This window comes from Centropristis striata, chromosome 22 (genome assembly GCF_030273125.1).
Source record: "Centropristis striata isolate RG_2023a ecotype Rhode Island chromosome 22, C.striata_1.0, whole genome shotgun sequence".
In the NCBI taxonomy this organism is placed as follows: Eukaryota; Metazoa; Chordata; class Actinopteri; order Perciformes; family Serranidae; genus Centropristis; species Centropristis striata.
Genome location: NC_081538.1, coordinates 27330755 through 27358665, shown reverse-complemented (window position 1 = coordinate 27358665; position 27911 = coordinate 27330755). Strand labels below are relative to the sequence as shown.

General features: G+C 37.7%; 1 protein-coding gene across 2 annotated transcripts; it reads left to right on the top strand.

Moving 5' to 3' along the window:
- Positions 1–73: 73 nt before the first annotated feature.
- On the top strand, positions 74–27911 carry upf2 (UPF2 regulator of nonsense mediated mRNA decay). 2 transcript variants are annotated; one of them, XM_059326035.1, is made up of 21 exons: positions 74–137; positions 2792–3160; positions 3992–4771; positions 4856–5016; positions 5614–5805; positions 5899–6048; positions 6128–6231; positions 7170–7255; positions 7874–7982; positions 8093–8206; positions 8342–8458; positions 9352–9741; positions 11912–12187; positions 13155–13338; positions 16082–16236; positions 18590–18694; positions 18783–18881; positions 20109–20282; positions 22955–23096; positions 24734–24854; positions 27433–27911. In XM_059326035.1, exons 1-21 carry the CDS (start codon positions 106–108, stop codon positions 27437–27439), a joined length of 3867 nt encoding a protein of 1288 aa, XP_059182018.1. In that variant the 5' UTR covers positions 74–105; the 3' UTR covers positions 27440–27911. The 2 variants fall into 2 exon arrangements, with proteins under 2 accessions (XP_059182018.1, XP_059182017.1); XM_059326034.1 differs by having other exon boundaries at positions 27430–27911.

Below are 27911 nucleotides of genomic sequence, written 5' to 3'. Positions count from 1 at the left end.
GAAAACATAGTTAGAATAGAATTAATAGTGATATTTTCAGTGAGGCATATTTTGTGATACCAACATGAGAGGGTCCTTCCGCGGTTCACACGGAAACCAACGCTAATGACCGATGTTTGTTATGCTACAATTAGCAGGTAAACCTCATCATTTTAAAACAATATTTACCCGAAAATAACAACAGCTAGATATATTTTTATGGCGTATATTATCTTAAGGTTCCACCAGGATTACTTAACACGCACTAACTGTCACTTAAACGCTGTGAAAACGTTTGTTTACATTGCTGCTAACGGCGTTAGCTTTTGCTAATGCTAATTGTTTTGAATATGTATTTGTGCACGGCTTTAAAACGTTATAGCGTCTTAATAATGATGTGAGACGGATTGTTTTCCCCAAGGCTGATATCTAACTAATTTATCTGCCATGTCATATGTATTAAAGGGAGAATAAAGCTGTCGTGCTAACCAAAGCGCTGCAGCTAAGCTAGGTGGCTAACGGACTGTGTGTCAGCTGGAGAATTAGATGTTTGGTTGACTTTATTGAATGTTTTCTGATTGTAGCCTATTAGACAGAGGTGGAAGATGTATTTGGATCTTTGGTTGGAGCAAAAGTATTGATTAGCCACTTAAAATACCCATTACAAGTTAACCCTTTGGAGTCTTAGGCTATTTTGTCAGTTTTTGAATACTTTTCATTCTGCCACTTAAAAAGTGTTTACTGTGCTGGTGCATGTTTGTATCCCTTTTTTCAGTACCTCACCTGTTTGATCTGATGAATATTTTTTCACTTTGACTTACTGGATCAACATTTTGAACCCAGGAGAAAGAAAAAAAAAAAACCTAAAACATAAAACTGGAGTTTAAAATACATGTTTTTTAACTTACAAAACATAATCATGCTCAGTAAGAATTTTAAATGTTGCAAATGTGAATATATATGTAAAATGAGGATCTAGTTCTATCTTTTATACTACGTATATTTGACCTCATCATCTGCTTTACTTGGCCTATCATCATCATCATCATCATCAAACAAAAACTGGCAGAGTTTGAAGCCAGAACTTTAGAGGGAACTCGATGTCAGGGCATGAAATTTCTTCGTTATTATGCCATGTGACATAATGAAGAAGTATGTGTGTCAGTGCTTTTGTGGACTGGCAGGGTTAAAGTCCTGCAATCAAAACTTCATTTAAGTAAAAGTATCTAACCAAAGTAGGAAGGGTTCGGATGTGTAGTAAAATGTTCCCTGTCAGTGTTTTATTTTGTTTGTTTCACAAACATAAGAAACATATTCAATTCTTACAAAAGCATTTCATATGTATATTCTACGCCGGGGGGGAGCTTACAGTAATATATTTAATAGTTCACAAATATCAACTGTTTTAATTGCGTTTTGGTTGTTGGAGAATTTAATAGAAGCGATGTACTGCCTGAGCTCATTGTGAAAGGTAACAAAAGATGGTGTTCTTCGAGCAAATTCACATTTATGAATATGAAATTTCGCCATCAGTATGACGAGGTTTATAATAAATAATTAATTGAGTTTTTCTTTATTTTCAACTAGCACATCCCTCCAAAACAGCTTAAAATCTTTATCAACATTGCTTGCAATAAAGTTACAAATATCTATCCAGAGACCTTGGACAAAGGGGCAAAAATACCAAAATAAATGAGTAACAGTTTCAATATGTTCAGAACAGAAAGTGCATTTCACATCAGTGTCTCTTTTGAATCTTCTAACAATATGTTGATTGGATGGATACAATTTATGAATTATTTTAAATGAAATTTCTCTCATTTATTGGTTATCAAATATCGGTTGGGTACAGCGACGCATATTCTTTATTATCGTCATATGTTTGTAGCGTCACTTTTCTGTGAGAACCACGTATCTGTAAAAACATTTCACATAGTGTTGGAAAAAAGCCATGTTTTCAGCTTTTTGATAATAAATTTGGTAGCAGGATAATTCATGAATGAACGAAAACACTTTGTCCTTCAGAATCAACAGGTTTTAAAAAACACTGTTTTTCACAGTACAGGAAGGGGAATAAAAAACTGTCACCTGAAAAGTATATAAAGCTGCCAGACAGACTCGCTGCGATTAAAACTACAACTAAATAATAACTATGTTTATTTATATAGAACGTCAAAACTAAAAATTGTGAAATAAATTTATGTTAAAATAAAAAGTGAGAATACTGTGCCTGTCATTATCACTACAATTACACGAGTCACAATATTTTTTTTTCTAAAAAGATAATTGGTGATCTTTTAAAAAAAATACAGGAGGGTGTTTAATGTAATTTTCTGCTATTCTGAAGGTATTTTCAGATTTGAAAAATATATAACTATATTAAATAAAAACTTCTACAAAACACTATCTTAAGTCTTAATTTCTTTATTTGCTACTGAAGTTCATCATCCAGGTAGCTGTAAATGATATTGGTTGATTCCCTTATTTTTGTAATAACAGAAGCAAACAATTTCACGTTATTTTGCATCAAAACTTAAAATGTTGGTAAGAAAAATCAGTTGCACAAATAAAACTGATAATTAAATTTTTGGAACACCAAAGTTTTGGTTCAGACTGTACAATTTAAAAAAGGAGATTGACAAAGACATTTCCAGCCACCACTTTAATTTGAATTATGGTAATTAGGAAGAGTAAGAAAATGTTTTTCTTTATCATGCAACAGTCTGTTTTTATTTATACAGATGGTTAGAAGAGTCTTCAAGGATTTTGGAGATGCCTTCATAAACAACCTTTTTTTGTTGTCTTTCCTCAGTATGCCTGCTGAACGCAAGCGCTCAGTAAACATGGATGAGAAAGACGTTTGCACCTTCAGCAACAAGGAGAAGGAGAAGGACAGAGATGCTGACAGGAGACCAGGGTCTGCCCGAGACAAGACCAAAGATGAGGCCAAAATGAGCGGTAAGAAAGACAGTGGCAAGGAGGAGAAGAGGAAGCGACTCGAAGAGGAAAAGAAGAAGAAGGAGGAAAAGGAGCGAAAGAAGAAGGAGGAGGAAAAACAGAAGGCGGAGGAGGAGCAGAAGAAGAAAGAGGAGGATGAGAAGAGGCAGCAGGAGGAGCAGGAGAGGAAGCTGCAAGAGGACGAGGCCAAAAGACAACGAGAGGAGGAGGCGGCTCTCCTGAAGTAAGTGACTTTGCTGTTGAAAATCATCACATTTTTAAAATCTTCAGTATCAAAGTAATTCAGTGATGGTTGTCTGTTTTCATGATAACTGTGCAGATAGGAACTGCTATTAGCTAACTCTGCATACTTTTTAGGTGGAAATTTGCCCAAATGTTAACAAATATAGGCTAAAAATCCAGTGTAGGTCAGAGCTACATCACAGACAGATGTTTTTTCTGTTTTTTACAGTTTCTGGCTGTTATCAATGATGTGATTTTGGTAATTTCTTGTGGCTGTTGTGAGATTCAGAGAGTTAATAATCTTTTTTTTTTTTCTTTTTTCACTCAGTAAATATATTTTAACTTAATCAAAATTCTAAATGTCCAATCAACATGTTTCTTATATCTCATATATTCTTATATATGGAACACTGACACTCTCCTCTTTATACCCATCAATTTTTATTATTATTTTATTATTATAGTTCTCTGAGAGCATGCATCCGTGTTACTGAGTAACTTGTTCTGAGAATAACTGTATGTAGCATACTTGAATAAAAACTTGTAAATAACTGCATTGAAAACCTGCCTGGTTCTAAAGGTACTTCATTGTATTCTTTGTGCAAAGAAGGACGTGTTGCAACTTTTATAGATCAAATCTTTCCTTTACATTAACATGTTGAGACCTGGGAAAAAAGGAAGTGATGCATTGCTGTTGCAATATTTAATCTTTATATTTCCTGTGTTCAATTTACATGAACCTCAAGAAAGCCAAACCCAATGCAAGTACCGACTCTTTTACGTTACATGTCTTGATTATGAATCTTTCTCTATTTTACCTTAATTTCTGCAGGGAAAAGGAGGAGGGGCATCAGCTGCACCAGGAGGCCTGGGAGCGCCACCACAGTAGGAAGGAACTCCGCAGCAAGAACCAGAACGCCCAAGAGGGTCGGCCCGAGGAGGCCTTCTTCAGCCGGCTGGACTCCAGCCTTAAAAAGAACACGGCCTTTGTGAAGAAGCTGCGCACGCTCACCGAGCAGCAGCGAGACGCGCTCTCCAATGACTTTAACTCTCTGAACCTCAGCAAGTACATCGGCGAGGCCGTGTGCTCCGTGGTGGAGGCCAAGCTGAAGATCTCTGACGTGGGCTGCGCCGTCCACCTCTGCTCCCTCTTCCACCAGCGCTACGCCGAGTTCGCTCCGCTACTGTTGCAGGCGTGGAAGAAGCACTTTGAGGCGAGGAAGGAGGACAAGGCGCCCAACGTCAGCAAGCTGCGCACAGACCTGCGCTTCATCGCCGAGCTCACCATCGTCGGCCTCTTCACCGACAAGGAGGGGCTCTCTCTTATTTACGAGCAGCTGAAGAACATTATCGGGACCGACCGGGAGACGCACACCCACGTCTCTGTGGTGATCAGCTTCTGTAAGCACTGCGGGGACGACATCGCCGGTCTGTTGCCCCGCAAGGTGAAACTGGCGGCGGAGAAGTTCGGCTTGACCTTCCCTCCGAGCGAGATCATCAGCACGGAGAAGCAGCAGCCCTTCCAGAACCTTCTGCGGGAATACTTCACCTCCCTCACCAAACACCTGAAGAAGGACCACCGCGAGCTGCAGAACACCGAGAGGCAGAACAGGTGAGTGTCCCACCTCAGGTAGTGCTCCTTGGTCTTTATTTGTTGCTGCTCTGCCCTCTCTTAACATTTTCTCCTCCTCTTCAGGCGTATCTTACATTCCAAAGGGGAGCTGAGTGAGGACAGACACAAGCAGTATGAAGAGTTCGCCACTTCGTACCAGAAGCTGCTGGCCAACACACAGTCCCTGGCTGATCTGCTGGATGAAAACATGCCGGAGCTGCCTCAGGACAAGACTGTGCAGGAAGGTGTGTGACATTTTTATTCTAGAAATACACTCCTGAACAAAATCTTAAGACCGGGGGAAAATTACAAGCTCTCTTTATGAAATAAAGATTAAACAGGAGCAAGAGACAAAAAAAATAGATTAGGCAATTTATTGAAAACTGCATTTCAACTCTAACATCAAAAGTTCAAGACCGTAACCCAAAATAACCCCAAACAGAACTAAAAGTGTTAAAAAATGACTCAGTTGTGAGTAGCCCAGCTGTTGTTGTTGATTACTTGAGTGTTTTCAGGAGACTTGATGTGGTGAAGATGGCTCCACAAAGGGCATCCACGGTCTGGAACTGACGTCTGTTTTTGTAAACTTCCCTTGCCATCCATCGCCAAATTTTCTCAATGGGATTAGATCAGGGGAACATACAGGATGGTTTAAAAGAACAACGTCATTCTTTCGTCAGAAGGGAGTTGTGAACTGTGTTGTTCAATTTAAAGGTCTTTTCCTCCCTAGCATTTCCAACTTCCAATGAACTTGCAGCCTGTTGCCACTTAAAGGATGTAAAATAACAGTTTTTGTTTTGTGTATTTATGTGTTAAATGTTGTCTTCTCCCTGCTGTCTCAGAGCACGGCCCCGGCATTGACATTTTCACCCCTGGTAAACCCGGAGAGTACGACCTGGAGGGAGGGATCTGGGAAGACGAAGACGCTCGTAACTTCTACGAGAACCTGGTGGACCTGAAGGCCTTCGTCCCCGCCATCCTCTTCAAGGACAACGAGAAGAGCAGCCAGGGCAAAGACAAGGACGACGCCAAAGGTACGTCTCATAAATCACTCAGACAGATGAAGAGAGAGAATCCCTCCTCTGTGTTTGTTCTGACTGTGCTGCTGCTGCTGCTGTGTGCTTCAGATGGCAGAGAGGGGAAGGACGTGGCCAGCACCACGGAGGAGCTGGAGCTGGAGCTGGAGGCTCTGGACATCGCTGATGAACCTCTGGAGCTGGAGGGAGCAGACGAGGCCGAGAACGAAGAGCTGGCCAAAAAACTGCTGGATGAGCAAGGTAAACAGGAGCCGCACTCAGAGAAACACCTGTTCTCTATAAAGATAGTTAATATAACATGTTGTATCTGCATGTGTAGAACAAGAGGATGAGGAGGCCAACACTGGGTCTCACCTGAAGCTGATCGTGGACGCTTTCATCCAGCAGCTTCCCAACTGTGTCAACAGAGACCTCATCGACAAGGTGAGGAGGAACAAACTAAAATGCCTCAGTTGAAAGTAGTGTCCATGTTATTTTTACAACAAAAGGCCTTACTTTGTGTAGAGATGACATCATACACAATACAAATTTATTTATAAAGCAGATTTAAAAACAACAGCGTTGACCAAAGCGCTGCACAACAATAAGCATTGAATAACAAAATACAGAATACAGACAGTTAACACAGATTTAAAGACATGAATTCGAAGCACAAAAGCAACCCTCTAACAGACAGAGACTTCAAAGGCCAGGGAGAACTGATGTTTTTTTTAAGAGATTTAAAAACAGGCAGTGTAGGGGCCAGTCTGATCTGTAAGGGGAGCTTATTCCAGAGTTTGGGGGCCACAACGGCAAAGGCTCTGTCTCCTCTCTGGATTTGACAACAGAGTTTATCTGCTGAATCATTTTGAGGTTGTTATTAATTTTAATGCCAATACTTGACACGGTAGTTTTGAGGTATGGAGCAAAAGAACCCAACTCAAGATGGGCTTTAGATGTTCATATAATAATAATAATAATAATAATAATAATAATTATAATAATAATACATTTTATTTGTAAAGCACTTTTCATAAAGAAATCTCAAAGTGCTAAATAAAAAACCAGAAACAAAATAAACAAAAGACTAAGAGAAAAATCAGACATGTTAAAATCAGCAGTAGATAAAAAGACACAGGTAAGTACATTAAAGAAAACAGCTAAAGGAGGAGATTAAGTTGCAGAGACAATGATAAAAAACATCTAGGGACAACCTAGCCTGAACACTTTTTTTAAAAGTGTCCACCGACTGCGGTTGTCGTAATATAGACCAGACGATACTGTTGAAGTATTTTCGGCTTGTTTCTAGACGATCAGCTTTTACTGAAAAGGAAAGAATTGTGTGTCTTTTGAATTTATTCACCCTGTGTTGACTCCTGCAGGCTGCCATGGACTTCTGCATGAACATGAACACCAAATCCAACAGGAGGAAGCTCGTCCGAGCGCTCTTCACCGTCCCCAGACAGAGGTAAAGCTTTTTGAGGACTTTGGCACTGAGGATGAAGATATATCAGGCTTTGATACACGCTCAATACTTATAGATAGATACATTCACTGTTGGTTTTGGTCTTTTCATGGTGTTTAAGGGCAATAAGAACGCTACAGAATATTTCCAGCTTTATTCTGTCCCTTTAAACACCACCAGGGGGCGCCATCATCCTAATTTATGATCTAAAAATCAACAGAGTGCTGCAGCTGGTTCATCCCAAAAACCTTATATTGCATCTTCTTTCCTTTACTTGCATCTTAGCTCCAACTTTGTAAGACACAATGAGAGATTAATGGGATTCAATTTATTATTTTTATTGCTTAATTTGCATTTCCATGCCTGAATTGTTAATTTTTCCCTTAAAGACTTAGTATATCGAAATTAAATAAATTGCTGATGATAAATTGACTTTCTGCCAGCGTTAACACTTCAGCATAGGCTGCACTGAGATATCCTCGCTTAACTCCTTGACTCCTCTGGGTACATTTAAGGAATCGGGACATCCTTCAGGGTTGCAGGTCCCAGTTTATTTCTGTGTCAAGTGATTGAGAAGAAAGGACTGGAGGAAGATATTTCTCCATATTTCTCCTCCTGCAGGTTGGATCTTCTGCCCTTCTACTCTCGCCTGGTGGCGACTCTTCATCCCTGCATGTCAGACGTGGCCGAGGACCTCTGCTCCATGCTGAAGGGAGACTTCAGGTTTCATGTAGGTCCTCTTATTATGTCATCTGTTCAATAGAGTTTCTATGACAATATTATGAGTTTTAAAGTTGAGTTTCCTTTGTTAATTTTGCTGTACTAACGTTTGTGCTGCAGATTCGTAAGAAGGACCAGATCAACATCGAGACAAAGAATAAAACCGTCAGATTTATCGGAGAACTGGCCAAGTTCAAGATGTTCTCCAAGACTGACACTCTTCATTGTCTCAAGGTGGGAAAAAGAAGAAATCTGAGGCTTTGTTGTCTCTGAGTTTTATCAGTGTGAATGTTTTATTGGTAAAAAAAATAGTGCTAATAATAAATAAGAATAATAACATTAAAAGTGTGTTTGTGTGTGGATCAACAGATGCTGCTGTCAGATTTCACCCATCACCACATCGAGATGGCGTGCACTCTGCTGGAGACCTGCGGCCGCTTCCTCTTCAGATCCCCCGACTCCCACCTGCGGACCAGCGTCCTGCTGGTCAGTTCAATGTTTTATATGATTAAGTGGATAAAGTCGTTATGTTTGAGTTTGGTGACGTGGTAAAGCAGCAGGGGAACGTGGGAGCTGTTGTTTTCACCACCATTACCTTTATTAGCTGCAAAAATCATCCACGAAGGTCTCCTCCACTCCAAAACAAACAGACCTGCTATTTAAAACCAGTAAAAGGACGAAAAACAATTCATTTCACAGTAAAAAAAATTAGCGATTCTGCGACACTGAACCTTTGCTCTTGTTTGGTGGGTTAAAAAACAACCATTGAGTTAAAAACAACCAACATCTTAATACCGAAACGTTGCAAGTTATTTTGCACATTTTGTTCTAATTATTCCACTCCTGTGCACCTGTTTTATGAAGATGGATGGATGGATGGTTGGTTGGTTAGATGGATGGATGGATGGATGGATGGTTGGTTGGTTGGTTGGTTGGTTGGTTGGATGGATGGATGGATGGTTGGTTGGATGGATGGATGGATGGTTGGTAGGTTGGATGGATGGATGGATGGATGGTTGGTTGGATGGATGGATGGATGGATGGATGGATGGATGGTTGGTTGGATGGATGGATGGATGGATGGATGGATGGATGGATGGTTGGTTGGTTGGATGGATGGATGGATGGATGGATGGTTGGTTGGTTGGATGGATGGATGGATGGATAGTTTTTTGATGGTCCGTTCATGATTGAATCATGTAACTTTGTTTTTGATTTTTAAAGTTAAGATTTTTGAACATAGTTACCTGGTCAGAAGATTGGTTACCAGTCAAACTTATTGCTGAAGGTTTTGCTTAATAATGTCGGTAAAGAATATTATTGAACAGATTGCAGCTACAAAAATGCAAATGGTTAATATTTTCCTTTCTGTGTTTCAGGAACAAATGATGCGTAAAAAGCAGGCGCAGCACCTGGACGCCCGCTACGTGACGATGGTGGAGAACGCCTACTACTACTGCAACCCCCCGCCCATGGAGAAGACGGTGAAGAAGAAGAGGCCCCCGCTGCAGGAGTACATCCGCAAGCTGCTCTACAAGGACCTGTCCAAGGTGACCACGGAGAAGGTGCTGAGGCAGATGCGTAAGCTGCCCTGGCAGGACCCCGAGGTGAAGAGCTACCTCATCTGCTGCATGGTCAACATCTGGAACGTCAAGTACAACAGCATCCACTGCGTGGCCAACCTGCTGGCCGGCCTGGTGGCCTACCAGGAGGACGTGGGCATCCACGTGGTGGACGGAGTGCTGGAGGACATCCGGCTGGGCATGGAGGTGAGAAGTGTGTGGCTGGAATAATCAACTTATACACCAATTAACACCAGTTACACTCTGATTTTACACTCTTGTTACACAAGTTCCCCACCACTCCCAGGTTTGTTTTGCTTTTGTATTACATTTTGTATTACATTTTTTAGAAATGCACTGTGTTCCAGCTGCAACCAATAATAATAACTTTTTTTATATAGCACCTTTTAAAAACGGCAGTTTACAAAGTGCTTTGACAGAGAGCAGTTAATTACAGCAAGAATGAAGCCATAAGGCTAAAAACAATTCTTATGTTAAAAGAAAACAGTAAGTGACAATAAGACAATAAGAGACAGAGGAGGAACATTCACAAGACTTTCTCAGATACACAGAAAATAAAAGGTAAAAGAAGTAAAAAAGGAGTGTTGAGAGAAAGCATTACATAAACCAAGTTTTGTTCCCTCCTCCACACGGCAAAATTGCAGAAGAATTTTTCCTTTATGTTTGAGCTCCTTTCATAAGTAAGCAAGCTATGGAGTTAAATTGTTTCTTTTTTGGTCTGTTTTAATTGTGTCTCTTGTATTTATTTCTTACGGTGTTGTGCTGTAACCTTTAGATGAAATGAATACCATTTAAAGTCCAGTCATGAATGACATGGATCAAAGATTTGTGGCTGTGTTTTAGTTGTTTAAGATATAGATATATAAACAGAGTTTCCAAAGGGTGTTATATCTGGAAAATAGCCAGGCTCAATCTACTCTCTAGGCTCTGTCAAAAATAGATTAGGTGTCTAAAGCGGAGAAAATATGCAAACGAGAGCAGAGGATACAGGATCAAAACAAAGTAGTAGCAGTATTTTAGATTTAAATCTTACAGACGAATATCTGTTGTCGTAAAGTATCAGGTGTAATCTGCAGCACCGGCGTTATCACAAGTTTACTACTGTGTAGCATTGATAAAACGTTTGCATTGACAGGTTTATCTCTTTACTGTTGATGAGTCCAGGGTGGTGAGGTAAGTTACAGTAAGAGGACAGGAAGACAAACGAAGCCATTCACTAATCTTTATTGACAGTTTTGACACTCGAGGACCTTCATGTTGTTACTGTCACTAGTGGGAATAACACTGTTACATGTTGCAGGAGAATGCCGCCCGGCTTCATTCTGAGTCTGAAGTCACATGGTTTTTGCACAACACCTCCAAACGTTTCACGTGGCGCTGACAACAAAGTGACAACATGTGAAAATATTGATCAGCAGGACTGGGGTTACGTAAGGCTGGAAGTTAAGCCGGGAAATAGTTAAGTAATAAGTTAAATATTAACTTATTTGGAAGGAAAATGCACATGAAAAAGTATGCCCATTTATTTGAATTGTTACAATGCGCTGCATTCAGCAGCACTCTTTCATCACGTGTGCAGATAATCTGTCAGCAGCCCATTAAATATGAATTCAGTAAAATACAACCCTGTGCATGCACTGTGCATTCTCCCATCACATGTGCAGCTGCAATACCGGCCTTTCTTAACAGCTGGAGTAACAAAAAGTGTATTAAGTAGGTAAAAGGTCCAGCAACAATAAAACATTTACTACGTTTTTGTGTGGCAGTCATAATAATAAACCAATAATATAATGTATAATATTCATTAAAATCTGATAGGAGCCATTCAGGTGTTAAGGAGTACTTTTCCTTTGAATTCTTTAAGTGCATTTTGCTTTTTATTGCAGGATAATTTTGACTGATACAGGTCTAGAACCGAAATTTTGTTCTACTTATTCCACTTCTGTGCACCTGTTTCATGAAGATAGATAGATGGATGGTTGGTTGGATGGATGGTTGGTTGGTTGGTTGGTTGGTTGGTGGGTTGGTTGGTTGGTGGGTTGGTTGGTTGGTTGGATGGATGGATGGATGGATGGATGGATGGTTAGTTGAATGGATGGATGGATAGATACTTTATTTATCCCTAGAGAAATTCAAACATCCAGTAGCAGCATTCAAACATACATTAAACATACACTGTATACTTTAAAAATAAACTTTACCTATAAATAATAAACCAATGATAATTCTGAATTTATATAAACAACCATTGCTAAAATGAATATAATGAAAGAGATGTGCAAAGGTTTTTTTTTACTATGTTGTAGGCCAACTTTTACTTAAGCTTATGATCTGAATCCTTTCTGTCCGTTGCCAGGTCAACCAGCCCAAGTTCAACCAGCGTCGGATCAGCAGCGCCAAGTTCCTGGGCGAGCTCTACAACTACCGCATGGTGGAGTCGGCCGTCATCTTCCGCACCCTCTTCTCCTTCATCTCCTTCGGGATCAATCAGGACGGCAGCCCCAGCGCTCTGGACCCTCCGGAGCATCTGTTCCGTATCCGCCTGGTCTGCACCCTGCTGGATACCTGCGGCCAGTACTTCGACCGCGGCTCCAGCAAGAGGAAGCTCGACTGTTTCCTCATCTACTTCCAGGTAGGTCTTACTTCTAATGCATCTTTGGTCCCTGCCTTCTTTAGGTTCTCAGTGTAAAGTAAATTAATCAGAATTAATAAAGGAGAATAATAACTAATAATGCATTTATTAAAGTTTACAATTTTGAACAAAAAGTATACTGTCCTTGTACATTTTTTAAGGAAATATATGTCAGAAAGGATCAGCAAATAGTTGCAGTATCTGCATCCAAAATGTGTTTAATCAAATACTATTTTATACAGGGTTAGTCACTTTCTTTTAAGGATAAGAAAGTACTTAAACTTGTCCTCAGTTGCAAAAACTTCCTTTAGAAAATCAAACGAAGGTTAAAATTGTGATGTTTCTGTCAACATCACTTTATTCTACATGTCTCATTTAAATGCTGCCAAAAAATAAAGCATTTGCACTAACCAGATCCTGTTAAAAACATTAAATTCTGCTCCTCAGAGACACTGAAGACATGATTGATTCTGAGACGAACGTTCACGTGACAAATATTCACTGAGAAACTGTTTACACAGAGCAGAGAGGAGAGGACAGGAGAGGCTGTTTACACAGAGCAGAGAGGAGAGGACAGGAGAGGCTGTTTACACAGAGCAGAGAGGAGAGGACAGGAGAGGAGAGGCTGTTTACACAGAGCAGAGCAGAGAGGAGAGGAGAGGCTTGAAACATGACAATAGTTCAATATGTGGAGAAAACAGTTTTTTCCAATATTTGTGACACTTGTGGTCACTTTTATGATTCTAACTGTGTTATTCTGCACAAAGATATGTTTGAGTTGTTCCCACTTCTAGCTATGGTTGTGCCGATTCCATAGAGCTGCTGGACTTATCAATTTATTTTGATTTTATATATTGCAGTGAAACACAAGGACACAGTGAGGAGAATATAAAAAGAGCAAAGAAAAAACACCCTGAAATGGCTTGATGTTCAGAGGGTTCAATAATATTTTGTTGTGTTTCCGCAGCGGTACATCTGGTGGAAAAAGAGCATCGACGTTTGGACGAAGGACCACCCGTTCCCCATCGACATCGACTACATGATCAGCGACACTCTGGAGCTGCTGCGGCCCAAGATGAGGCTCAGCTGCTCGCTGGAGGAGGCCACCAAACACGTCGCCGACCTGGAGAGGGAGGTGCTCGTCAAACTAGGTAGGAACATAATATAACACCTACATGACTTACAGAGGATAGTAGTCTATATCCGGCACATAATTACTGCGTAAAGGATGTGAGTGATTGAGGAGCAGCCGGTCTCGCTGGTTGAGTCGCTCTCTGTCGCCCCGGCTGAGCAGCATTCCTCCGTGTGTAGGAGGACTTCCTGCTGCATCACTCCTCACTCCTCGCTGTCTGTCAGACTGGTTCAGCTCATCCAAACACACACATACCTGACACATGCACTCATTCAGACAGCCCAGTCAATGAAGAGTGTTCAGGATAATTATGAATCAAAAATGAATGACGTCTTTTGCAGAATTTCTTTGTGCATAAAGTTAAATTTAGGTGGTTTTGTTCACATCAAAAACAGTGACGTGCATCAATTGACTTTGATAATCGAGTCATTTATTATGATGCCAGTCATGCTCTGGTTTTGCTTTTAGCTTCTCCAAATGAGAGGATTTGTTTGATTTTCTTTCTTTTGTATCATCGTAAAAATAATATATTTGGGTGTTGGATTGTTTGTCCGACAAAACAAGCCATTTGTGAATAATGCCACTATTTTCTGACATTTTATAGACTTAAGGATTCATCGTAAAAACAAGTGTTGGATGACTTGATCTGGAAAAATGAGCGTTAGTTGCAACCCTTGTTTCCCCTGTTATTCAGTCGTACAAACACTATTATTTGCTGCAATAGCTCATATAATGTCTCGAGCTGTTTTCCAAAGTTAATTAAAGCATAAAGTGTAGCTGTCACAGAAAATTAAACACCTAAATTTAAAAAAAATGTGAGCTTTGTTGTTAACGGTAGTAAATTCCAAACTTTATACAAACATTTTCTGCATGACCCCAAGCTTTTGAACGGTAGTGTATATATAGATAAGTTTATTTTGAAAATATATATTACAGATCGGATAACACTCTTATCTCTTGACTTCATTTCACTTTCCATCAGGTTGAAAGCTACATATTTTTTTCTCTTTTTGTCCCCAGTACACCTGAGTTCAAGAGTCTCTTTCTTGAAGTCATAACTCATAAGGAACATTTATTGAGTGTACATATATCTATGTAAGTCATGCATTAAGATAAACTGGGGGAAAAGAGTGAACCAATCCTTCAGTTTGGTGTCAAACTGCTTTGCTGTGATAATCTGTAATAATTGTAAAAGAGCTTTGAAGGCAGAAATGTGAAATATTAGGAATGCAATAACAAAAGAGACAGAAGAGAAATGAGAGGGGCGAGGTAGAGAGGGGGGAGAATGAACCGTCTGTGCAGCAGGTGTATCTCACTCTGCAGCTCTCAGCTCTGATAGCAGCGCAGCAACTCCGGCTTTGTTCCGCAGTTTCAAGGAGTTGACTGTGAATGTTCAGAGAGGAATGTAAAAAATAAGCTCCGCCCTCTGAGAGAGTGACACCGTGTGACTTTCCTGGAGGACAATACTCAATTACAAGCCCTGCAATCACAGGTTTTATTAGGAAAATGTCCATAAAATAAAAATACTTTACCTGCATTATTAAATGGGACATTATTAGTCTGTTAATATTGATGTAAGTGATAGAGCAGCATGTTACTGTTGTAGCTGCGAAGAATTCCCTTTCAAATATTTTTATTGAAGCACGTGAACATCAGTAACACAAACTTCTATGAGGTTCATAACATGCAGCATTTTCAGACATGTAGGTTTTCACATACAAGAAATTTGATTTGGTGTTTTGGTGCATTGACAAAAAATATCAACCTAGAATAGGAAAAAACTACAATAAAAATATAAATGTAAAAGAGCCCTTTATTATTGTTGATTCATTTATATATTTTATTTATTTATTATGCTATTTAAATACTATTTAAATATAAATGTTTTTCGTTTTTAAATTTTAATTATTATTAATTATATTATATATTATATTATTAATTATACTTTTAGTTTTTCATTTTCTTAAATCCTTGCATTTTATTAACAATTTTTTTTTAAATAAAAAAAAATATTAAGTAAGTAAAGTTATTTAAATAAAAACAGAAAAACAAGGAGGTCACAGGTAAAAAAATTTGAAAACAACTGGTTTAATCTTTAATCCAGCATATTTAATGTTTTAATATAACTTTATGACATATTTTCAGATAGAAATCCTACTGTGCAAATAATCAGTAAATATAGCTGTCAAATAAATGCAATAGAGGACAAATATGAAGTGGTAAAACTTGTATAAATATATATAATATATAATACTTATGTAATAAGTGTGTGTGTGTGTGTGTGTGTGTGTGTGTGTGTGTGTGTGTGTGTGTGTGTGTGTGTTAGAGAAAGTGATGGATGAGGCTGATGGAGGCCCCCTGAAGCTAAACAGTTGCTCCATTGTTCAACCTTTCATACTTTAACCAGGATCAGACATTCCTCCCTGAGTCACACAGACCTGATCTTCAGCTCCACGTCCACGCCGCCGGCCTGACTTCATTTTTTTAGCCGTCACCACAATTACACAATTAGTCCATAATTGGTCGCACTTCATCATCATCATGCAGGTTGACCGGTAGAACAGAATAATAAGATCCTGAATATTTGCTCTATTTATAAGTGAAGCTTTTGTCTGAGTGGAGTTTCTCTCCCGGGTTGGGCTTCCAGGTATTTATGATAGAATCTGTCTGATCCACCTGTTTTTAATCTGATTATTGCTTCTTAATCCTGAGAGACACATTTATTCCTGTTTCCTCATCTTTAAATGTGTGTTCTGGTGAAGGTCTGGCCATGGAGAAGGACGGGCGCTCCAGCGCCATGAGCGAGGGCGAGGTCCTCGACGAGGAGGACGATGACGGTGATGACGACGAGGAAGGAGGCGCAGAGACCGAGGAGCAGTCGGGCAATGAGAGCGAGATGAACGAGCAAGAAGAGGATGTGAGTCCTTTTGTTGTGATGATGATATAACTCGCCAAAACTGCATCCTGTTTGTCCACTCAGCTTGTTTTTGTTTGGTTGTTTTGTTTTTTATTTAGATCCCCATTAGCTTTTGCAAAGCAGCAGCTATTCTTCCTGGAGTCTGTCATCATATTTCAGTGTGACAAATACAATGTAGAATGATAACAGACATGACATACATTATATGAATATATAACATGAAACAAAAAGAACACACGGACAATACGTAATTACATTTCACATAAAACATGGTTGAGATCACAAAACAAATAGAAAACAAAACAACACAAAAAAGACAGCTTCATCAATTAAAGATGATATTTAGATAATGACTTCTAAGAGGTGATTTTGTTATTAGGACATTCTTTATAAAGACCATCAGTAATGACAAAAATCTAGTTTTTACATCGAACCAACCTAATAATTTGTGCATTTTAATAACATTAGTTCTCCATCCACAAGAAAGAGCTACTCTTGCTGCGTTATTCTGGACCAACTCTTTAGAGCATCGTGAGTAACTGAGAGGAGGCTCAGAATCTGGGTGTGAGGAGCTGAAGTCCCTGCCAGCGTTTCTTAGAGAGTTTATAAACTGTGACTCACATTCCAGCAGGATTTTTTTGAGTCATTTATTACCAGAATTTCAGTTGTCAGCATTTTTTCAGTCAAAACGCTCCTTTCTGACTGTGCAAGTTTTTTTGCTTTTTTTTTTTTTTTAATTAGCAGAACATACATTTTACAATGCACGTACAATATTCAAACATATTTATAAAATATATACATTTTGTAAATTTTATAGATATATTTATTTTGTGTGCTTCAGACATATGAGCTGATTCAGACACGATATATATATTTTTAAAAAAGGGAACTAAGCTAAACACTAAGGACAAAAACATTAAATAAATAGGAGAAAAAAGGGATTGATATGTAGTAAGTTGATTGGTAATTAATATGCAATCAAGGTATAATAACTTTATTTATATAGCACCTTTTAAAAACAGCAGTTTACAAAATGCTTGGACAGAGAGCAGCTAATCACAAGGAGAATGATGCCATGAGGCTAAAAACAATTCTTACATTAAAATAAAAACAATAAGAGACAGAGCAGGAAAATAGAACAGAAAATAAAAGGTTAAAGGAGTAAAAAAGCAAAGAAGTAAAAAGGAGCGATAAGATAAAAAGCATTGCATAAAGTTTATAAAAGTGGGTTTTAAGAAGTGATTTAAAAGAAGTTACTGACTGCACGCCTTGAAGTATGAAGTGGAAATAAAAAAATAAGGAACGAAAGAAAAGCTACTTCAAACAAAAAGAATCAAGAGGGCAAAATATTGAGAAAGGGATCCCAAATTTTATTCAAGATTTCAGGGGTATTTTTCTTTTCTTTTACTATACAATTATACATTATATATAATATTTTTTTCAGGTGCCTTGGTGATGGAGAGTCCTCCGACTTCCATTTGGTTAAAACACATTTTGTCACTGCAGTGCTAGCCAGTGAAATAAAAATATTACTTGTCACTGATTATATTAAAAGAGCTCATGGTGGAAACATTTGTTAAGTCTTTGTAGGCTTCAGGTCATCTTTAGCTTCAGGAGACTTTCAACAGTAACCATTATGTTTTATTGGACATTAACAGTCTCTGTCTCTGTGAACTTTGGAGTCATTTTATATACAGATATAACCCCATAAAAACAATAATTATATTTATACACTACCGCTGAAAGTTTAGGGTCACTTAAATATGTCCTTATTTTTTAAAGAAAAGCACATTTAAAAAAAAATTTAAGTAACAGACATAAAGTGTAGACATTGTCAATAAGGTAAATTACTATTAAAGCTGTAAACGGCTGATTTCCTCATGAAATATCTATTATATATTGTTATATGTCCCAGTGACACATTGTGTTAATCCACGTTTATAATGTTTAAAGGCTCATTGATCATTAGAACACCTGAGCCTTATGTTAGCACAGCTGGAAACTGAGAAACAGCAATAAAAGAGTATCTAGAGGTAGAGCTGGAGATGTGTACAGGTTGAAATGATTATTTCTACCCTTGTCAAAGTCTCTACTATATTTTTGATTAATTTTGTAACTCAGTTCATGAATAAAACAGTTTGTTCTCTTGGAAAACAACACACACATTTTCTGGGTGACCCCAAACTTCTGATCGCTGCTGCATATATATATATATATATATATATATATATAGATCGTTTTATTTTTGTTATTTTGTGACCTTGTTTTTTGTTACGGCGCTTTGAAAAAAAGCCACGTTATCATAGACCCCAGAGGATTAACACGCTGTTTTGCTGTTTCTTGTTTTCTACAGGAAGGGTCAGAGAACGAAGAAGAAGAGCGAGAGGAAGAGGAGGAGGAGAACACCGACTACCTGACCGACTCCAACAAAGAAAACGAGACCGATGAGGAGAACAACGTAAGAACAGACACGTCTATAAGAAGAGCTGTTGATGTGAGATGTTCAGTGTTAATGTAAAGGTTTGTTAACGTGTCTGTCTGTGCAGGAGGTGACGATCCGTGGCGGCGGCCTGAAGCACGTGGCCTGCGCCGAGGACGAAGACTTCATCCAGGCTCTGGATAAGATGATGCTGGAGAACCTGCAGGTAAACTCATGCTGGCCGACTTATGAAAGTGGTGAAAGTTTGCACATTGTATGTAGCCTAAAAACATCCGCCAGGGGCCCATATAAACACAGAAACAGGTCCTGCTTGCTGTAATCATTCCTTCTGTTCAATCAATCAGCTTTATTCTCAATTTCTTCACATGTAGCAGACATACTAAGGAATCGGTGAACACAAGACAAGACATTTCTAACACTTTAACCCATTTAAGGCAGGAAAGCTTTACGGCATTTCTACCATTAAAACAGGGGGCGCTGTTGCGTTATTCTACCATCAAAGCCGGGAAAGCTGGTACGTCGTTTTGTAGTATTTGTAGTTTTTTCCTCCTATTTTCATTCTCTTGGCCAATGAAATGCATCAGAATACATGCGGGAGTGTCACAATGCATCATGGGACTTTTCCAGAACTTTGAAATCATCACCTAAAAAAGACACAAAATGACCAAAAAAAGACCAAATGACTAAAAAAGGACACAAAATGACCAAAAAAGACACAAAATGACTAAGAAAAGACAAAAAATTACCAAAAAAGACACAAAATGACAAAAAAAGACACAAAATGAGAATACATGTGGGAATTTGCAATGCATCATGGGACTTTTCCAGAACTGAAATCATGGTGGAAGACGACTATAGCGGAGGGAGCTCAGATATAACAGCTATAAGCTCTCAAATACTTTTTGAATTTCATTTCTATCTGCTACAGAGGCTGAAAATCTATTATTTAGTAGGAAGAGTTGACACTTCTGTTGAATTTACAGAAAACCTTCAGGTTTTAGGGGCTTATTTTAAAATTGACCAGAGGTTTTACAGGCATTTTTTTACAGGCGTTTTAGGCCTAAATGGGTTAAGTGAAGTAAAGTAAAGTGCACAGCATAAAAGAATAGAGACAAACTTATCCTAACACTAAAGTAGACAATAAATAAATAAAGTGCACAGTAGATGAAGACATTTAAAAATAAACAAATAAGAGAAGAGAATCGGCGGTCACAGTGTAGAAGTAGCAGCAAAGTTATATAGAAGCTGTAATAGTGCAAGACAGTCAATATCAATACAAGCAGATTTTACTGTTTATACTTGACATTAAAAGATCCCTTTTTAATACTTTCATTTGTTTTCAGTCACACAATATACGCCAAGTTACAGAATAAAGTCTTGTTTGATTCAAACGTCCCTGAAAGTTGAATCTGGTGTGTTTTGTTGTCTGCAGCAGCGCAGCGGAGAGACGGTGAAGGTCCACCAGCTGGACGTGGCCATCCCTCTGCAGCTGAAGAGTCAGCTGAAGAAAGGCGGCTCCGACAAGCCGTGCATCGGGGAGGGAGAGGCGGACATCTCCGACACCATGCAGTTCGTCATGCTCACACGCAAAGGAAACAAGCAGCAGGTAAACATGCTCCAAAAGCTTCTGATGGCTGAGATAAATGGTGTTGTTTTCAAAGAATTGTGCTCAAATCTCTCAATATGTTCCAGGGTTGAAAGAGTTAAATGAAAATAAATTTTCCCAGTTTTTACCCTGTTTTTCTCTGTTAATTTTTCATTTATCTTTGATATATCCCAAATATGTGACAGAAAATCAGATTAAGAGTAATTTTGCATCAAAATCCCTGTCTTTTCTCCTCCGAAATAACAGTTTTATGCTGTGTAAAGAGTTAATCCAATCAAATGAGACTTTGCGTGACTAGATGGGCGTTTGGAAGAAACCTACCAACTCGATTTTCTATAACGTTAACGATCAATTAATTGATTAATCGCTTTTGACGCTTTTTTATTTTGAAAGGGAAAAAAAGAGAGTTCCTGTTGATCGTGAAACTAAATCAACTGAGATTAAACTGTAAAGATAATGTCAAGGAGTTCAATGTTTTATGTTTTAGCCCCTGAAGCGGCATGAGGTTAGTTTTCACAGTAATCTTCATATTTAAATGTGTTTTGTGTTTAAATATGTTTTGGATAAAACCAAACTCAGTAATTCATGCTAGCAAGGTTTGCAGAAAGACTTTTCCCACAGACTTTTTTCAAACTTTTCTTGATTCACTGTCAGAATTTGATTCCATTCAGTCCAAAAACATTTGGAAAGTCTAGAAGAGCTGTAAGATTAAATCGATTTATTCACATTTAAGTAAGTGGAGCATTTAACCAGAAGTAGCCGGCTCGAGGTCTTTAGTTCACTGCTCCATGGAGCCAGTAGATGCAGAAGATCAGGGTCACTTTTATGCACGGAAGTCAAACTTTTTTGGCTTCATGAGCCACTGAGCAGCTTTCATAGGGAATCAGCAGAGCCCCGCCTCCAACACTGTATCACTTCTCTTTATACATGCATGAATGTAGAGGACTGGGAGGTAGAACTCTGTTCTTTTATGTGTTTGTGGAGCTGAATCTGTCCTCTGAAGCTCCGTATGGAGCTGAACTCTGACCACCTCCAGTAAAACACAGAGAATTAGATTTAAATCACTTTTGTGACTCAAATATTCTGTTTCACTGAGAAATGTCTCAGTACAGAAGCTGACGACGCTCTCACTTCAGTTTCATTGACTTTAAACGTATCTTTAACCCATTTCAGAGATTCACAGCAACATGAACTGTAGCACAGTTTTACAGAGCTGTGATACTCGTTCACTGTCTCCTACTGAAACTTCCTGCTGAATGAAATTCCCTCTCACACTCGCTTCAGTCTAGCTGAGAGCAGGAATAATATTGACTCTGGACTCGTAGCTGTGCATATACATATGAGTGTGTGTGTGTGTGTGTGTGTGTTTGGTCAGGCTGCAGCGGTGGAATGTGTGGTTTGAGGGCAGAGACTGGTTGTTGTGCTGCAGCAGGGTGTGTCCAGCGTGTCTCTGCCAGCGCTGTGAGCGTTAATGGAGCGTTCAGTCTGTTTTAAAGGACAGCTGCCAGAGACACACGAGCACTAAAACACAACAAAAAACACACCTTTCATATGGAGGCTGGGAGAGAACACAGAGGATCCTTGTAGGTGTGTGGATGAGAAATTACTTTTCTCTCTGTACACACACACACACACACACAAGCTCACCAGGTTACTGCAGCGGTGAATGAAAGCTTCGTGTGTGTGTGTGTGTGTGTGTGTGTGTGTGTGTGTGTGTGTGTGTGTGTGTGTGTGTGTGTGTGTGTGTGTGTGTGTGAGAAAGAGTGAGTAGATAACTTTCTCATGTCTGTACTACGGAACATTTACACAAATACTGTAAATCTGGTTTCTGCCGTAAAATGCATGTCTGTAAAGGGGAGACTTGTGGGTATCCAAAGAACCCATTTTTATTCAGATATCTTGAGGTTTGAAGACTGCCATGCTAGTTTTTTCTTCGCTTAAATTGAGCCTAACTTCAGATCTTGTAGTTTTATATGATACCAGTTTTATGTATATAGCTTTCAAATATTATACAAAGAATTTGAGCCTAAAACGCCTAGAAAAAGTGCATATAAAACCCCTGGGCGATTTTAAAATAAGCCCCTAAAACCTGAAGTTTTTCTGTAAATTCAACAGAAGTGTCAACGCTTCCTACTAAATAATAGATTTTTCAGCCTCTGTAGCAGATAGAAATGAAATTCAAAAAGTATTTGAGAGCTTATAGCTGTTATATCTGAGCTCTCTCCGCTATAGTCGTCTTCCGCAATGATTTCAGTTCTGGGAAAGTCCCATGATGCATTGCGACACTCCCACATGTATTCTGATTTTGTGTCTTTTTGTGTTTGTTTTTTTTGTCATTTTGTGCCTTTTTTTGGTGAGGATTTTAAAATTCTGGAAAAGTCCCATGTTGCATTGCAACATTCCCACATGTATTCTGATGCATTTCATTGGCCAAGAGACTGAAAATAGGTGGAAAAAACTACAAAACGACATATCCGCTTTAATGGTAAAATAACGCAACAATGCCCCCAGTTTTAATGGTAGAAATGCGATAATGCTTTCCCGCCTAAAATGGGTTAAAAGAAACATCATCAACAGTTGGTCAGACTAACTTCATGTCAGTTTTTAGAGTCTAAAATCTGTTGACCAAATCTCCTGAACGTGGTGTTAACGTGTGTGTTTGTGGTCGACAGTATAAGATCCTGAACGTGCCGCTGTCGTCCCACCTGGCGGCGAACCACTTCAACCAGCAGCAGGCGGAGCAGGAGGAGCGCATGAGGATGAAGAAGCTCACGCTGGACATCAACGAGAGGCAGGAGCAGGAGGACTACCAGGGTACGACACGCAGTCTCACCTTCATGATCCATTCAATCTGTACAATCAATATCCCTGGGGGAGTTAAAAAACAACAGAAACAACATAAAAAACAGCAGCACTGGCCAAATTGTTATATATAGACACAAATAAAACAAAAAACACCTTCAGATTCTGATCCATCACCATGACAGTTATAACAATAATAGATCAACACCTCTGTGTATGAACTTCCTGGGGGGAAACCCAGCATCTTTGTTCAGATCTGTGTGTGTTTTTACTTCTCACTTGGCAAAACTTTACAACTCACTTCAGTTGCAACAAACATTGTGTTTCACCAGAACACAAAGAGACATAAAAGTCGACCTTTATCACAGCATCAGGGTGTGCTGCTCCACATTGTTTCTCTTTCTGACACATCACATTCAAGGTCAAGCTGATAACAGAAAAGATCATTTATTTCCGTGTTGCAGCTTTTCATTCTGGCTTTTCACCACACGACTTATTACAAAACTTTTGCTTGTGTTTGTGATTTAGTGTCAGTTTTGTCCTGATTTTTAAAGCCATATTAAACTGACATTTCCACATCCACACAGCTTGATAATGTGATGTCAGCTCTTATTATAATTATCTGTATGCTGCAGGTTTTAGAGCTAACAAAACCCAGTATTGTCATGTTTGTTTTTCCTCCATAAAAACAAGCATAAAGATGTAGGAGAAACATATTTCAAAAAAATATATATATAAATAGATATTAAATACAAAATGTTAATAAAATGAAATAAAAAAATAATTAATTTAAATAATCTTAATTGTAATTAAAATAAATATTTAAAAAAAACTTACAATTAATAATACAATAAAATGTAAAATATATATAAAAAAGTTAGAACAACTGTAACTATTAAAAAATAATTAGAAAAAACAATTAATAAATAAAATAGAAAATAAAATTAAAAAAGGAATCAATGAAAACAATTATAACTGTAATACAGAATCATTTTAAAAAACATAATTAATAAAAGAAAATTTAAAAGAAAAAAGAAGAAAACAATGGAAAAAAGTGTAATTGATTTTAATTTCAAAAATGGTAAAAAAAAAAAAAAACGACAAAAAAAACACACAATTAATTATAAAATTGAAAATGTAATTTAAAAAAAATTAAAGTCATTATTGTAAAACAGAAAATTAATATGTACAAAAAATCCCTACAATTAATGAAACTAAAAAAATTAAAATTGTAAGAAAAAATGATTAAAAGACTCAATTAATAATAAATAAAATTAAAAATAAAATAATAAATAAATAAATAAAAACAATTAGAATTGTAATATAGAAAATAAATAAACAAAAAAAACACAAATAATAAAACTTAATTGAAAATAAATTAATAAATTAATTAATCAAAACAATCGTAATATAGAAAATAAATAAACAAAAAAAACACAAATAATAAAACTTAATTGAAAATAAATTAATTAATCAAAACAATTGTTGTAATATAGAAAATAAATAAACAAAAAAAACACAAATAGTAAAACTTAATTGAAAATAAATTAATAAATAAATGAATCAAAACAATCGTTGTAATATAGAAAATAAATAAATAAAAATAACAACATTAAATTAATTAATTCTTATCCCTGTGTGTGTTGCAGAGATGATGCAGTCCCTCGCTCAGCGTCCGGCGCCGGCCAACACCAACCGGGAGCGCCGGCCGCGCTACCAGCACCCGAAAGGCGCTCCCAACGCCGACCTCATCTTCAAGACCGGAGGAAGGTGAGACGCGATCAAAACAGTGTGTTGGGATGAGGACGCTGTGAGGACGTTAGGGCTCACGGTCACCTCGCTGCTCTCTCTGGATCAGAGTGAGAAACGAGGCAGAGACAGAGAGCAGAGACACGTGGCGCTGTAGGGACAGACCGGCCGCGCCTTTAAATAAACGCCAGAGAGAAGCTGCAGACACTTAGTTTAAGTTCAGCAGGTTTTATGTTTATATTTGCACTTTTAACTGATTCTGATTTTCAGGTGAAAGTGAGATTTTTTTATTTAAACGTTCTGGAAATATTTGGAAATAAAGATTACTTGAAGTTTATACTTTAACATCCACAGCACCCTTTGTGTCTTTTTTTACGTCTCATGTCCTTATTTTGGTTCATTATAATTAAAGTATTTAATTTACTGGATTAGCAACAAATAAAATATTTTATTTTCTGGGTATTTTATCCATAAATCCTTTTTTAAAGTTCCTCCTGTGGATGAAATTAATGCACAGGACACATAATAGCATTTATGTTTAGGTTTTAGTTTGCATTTTTGTTTTTTGTCTCTGTTTTCTTTATTGAAATTTGCAGGAAATAAATGGATCATAGACAGGTAAGTATACACAGGTAAATATCTCTATACATGGAGAGATAAAGAAATGAGAATAGATATTAAATAATCATTTTATGGCTTATATAAATAAAGATAAAGACTTATAGTGATGATATATATTACATAAACATCAAATAAATTTAAATGAATAAAAATTAATAAATGCATAAATTAAATTAAAATGATGGGGGGAAATGAAAAAAAAAATTGAAATTTAAATAACTAAAAATAAATTAAAAAGCGATACAGCAATAGTGATTTTTAAAAACAAACAATCTAAATTTAAGTAAGCAAATTAAAATAAAAAAATGCATAAATTAAATAAAAATGGGGGGGATGAAAGAAATATGAAATATAGATAACTAAAAATAAATTAAAAAGCAACATAGCAATAGTGATTTTAAAACCGCTTTTATCGATGTGAGACATGTTTTTAAAGTTTCAGCTCATTGTTTAGACATATATTCATCAGGTGGACATATTAAGTAAAGAAAAAAATATTAAAATAATAAATGAATACAAAAACATAAATACCCTTATAATAAGAAGATGTTGGGAAGGTTAAATTGTGAAAATGATATGATAAAAGAAAAATGGGATAGTTTTGGAAGAAAGATGTGTTTATTTGCCTACTCACCTGCCTGTCTTATTTTTAGTTTATTTTTTTTAGATTTTGTATTTTATTTTATTTATTTTATTTCTTATTTTATTGTATTTATTTACTTTTTTATGACCTCCACTCTGTCTGTTTTGTTCGATGTTTGTTTGTCTGTTGTAATAATGAAAATATAATAAAAACTTTGAAAAAAAAATCATTATTATTATAAATAAATACAATTAAATTAAAATTATAGAAAAAATAAATAAAATACTAAATTACATTAAAATGATGGGGGAAAATAATAAATCTTTGAAATAAAAAATTGCTTTTTAGCAATTTAAAAGAATTGTCATCAAACTCTTCTGCTTCAAAGATCTTTAAAGTTTTCAGCTAACTGTTAGCGTCATTTTTACAGAAAAAAAATCTGTAAAAAGCTGCTGCACTCTACCAGCTCACTTAGAGACTGAAACTTCAGATTCAGATTTCCTTTATTGTCATTGCACAAGTAATAAGTGTAATAAGAGTAACAAGTACTAGGACAACAAAATTAGCCATCAACCCGTCCAAACGTATAAAACACACATACAATATGACAGAAGTGGAAGAAAATAAATACAGCACAACGTGAGGAGAGGAACCTGGTGAACATAGTGGAGCTTTTGGCAGCTACAGAGAGATATTTCTGTCAGGAGTTGGTGGAGACCAAACACAGAGCTAAAAGAGAGAATATTAGAGTTAAATTCATCAGGTGTTATCAATAAGCATAAGGACATTGTAGCATTTACCACTCTACTTGTCCGTAGAAGGATTTTGTTACACTGGAAATCCCCCATCATACCACCCAGTACCTCCTTATGGGTGAGTGACCTTATGCTCCATTTAAGTCTTGAAAAAATTAAATTTACACTTGGAGGGTCAAAAGACCTCTTCTGTTCCACCTGGAACCCAGTGATGTCTTGTATTAGTAAACTAAAAACCCTCATGATAATTCATGAATCCACAAATACCAGATCCTCAGTTATTCTCAAGTTTTACTGTCAAATTACCTCCACTTTCCTTTTTTCTCTGTTTTAATTATCCATATCTGTTGAATATATTTATATTGTAACTTGTATTTTTGTTATTGATATTATCTTTTTCTTTTCTTTTTCTTTTTCATTCTCATTTACTTATTTAATTTTCTTAGATTGGGATGCAGCACTCTGTTCTGTAAAAAAAAATCAAAAAGTATTATCTGTGTATATGACTGTATTTCTATAACTTGTTCTCAATAAAAAGATAGTTGAAAAAAACAATAAATCCATCAGGTGGACAGAAGCGGGACCCGGTGGTTGTGTTGCTCAGCTCTCTACAGTAAATGTCTGCTCTCTCCTCCAGGAGACGCTGATGGGAGTCTGGAGGCCTGGGCTGAACGAGCGAACGAGCAAGAGAGCGAATGAAGAATCGAGCGAGAGAGAGAGAAAGAGAGAGAGAGACAGAAGATCGGAGGGGGAACCGGTCTAAGCAGGGAACGAGTCCTCCAGGCGCCCCCCCCCTGAGGCCGGGACAGACCGAGACCCCTGAACCTGCACACACACTTGTTCTTCTTACCCGCCGAGGGCCCGGGGCCCCGAGGAGGAGCGCCTCCACCGGGGGAGCCGAGGGGTCAGAGGTCAGGGGGCGGGACAGAGGGCTCTCTTTTCTTTTTTGTCTGTTGCCTGAGATGACAAAAAAATAACCCAACTGTCTTGGATCAGAACTACAAAGATGGACGACGTGAGGGACGGCGAGGCGGGACGAGACGAGCTAGCCTCCCGCCGCCGCCGCACCAGGTGGACAAAAACGTGAAAAAAAACCTGCGAGTGGATAGAAATTTAAGA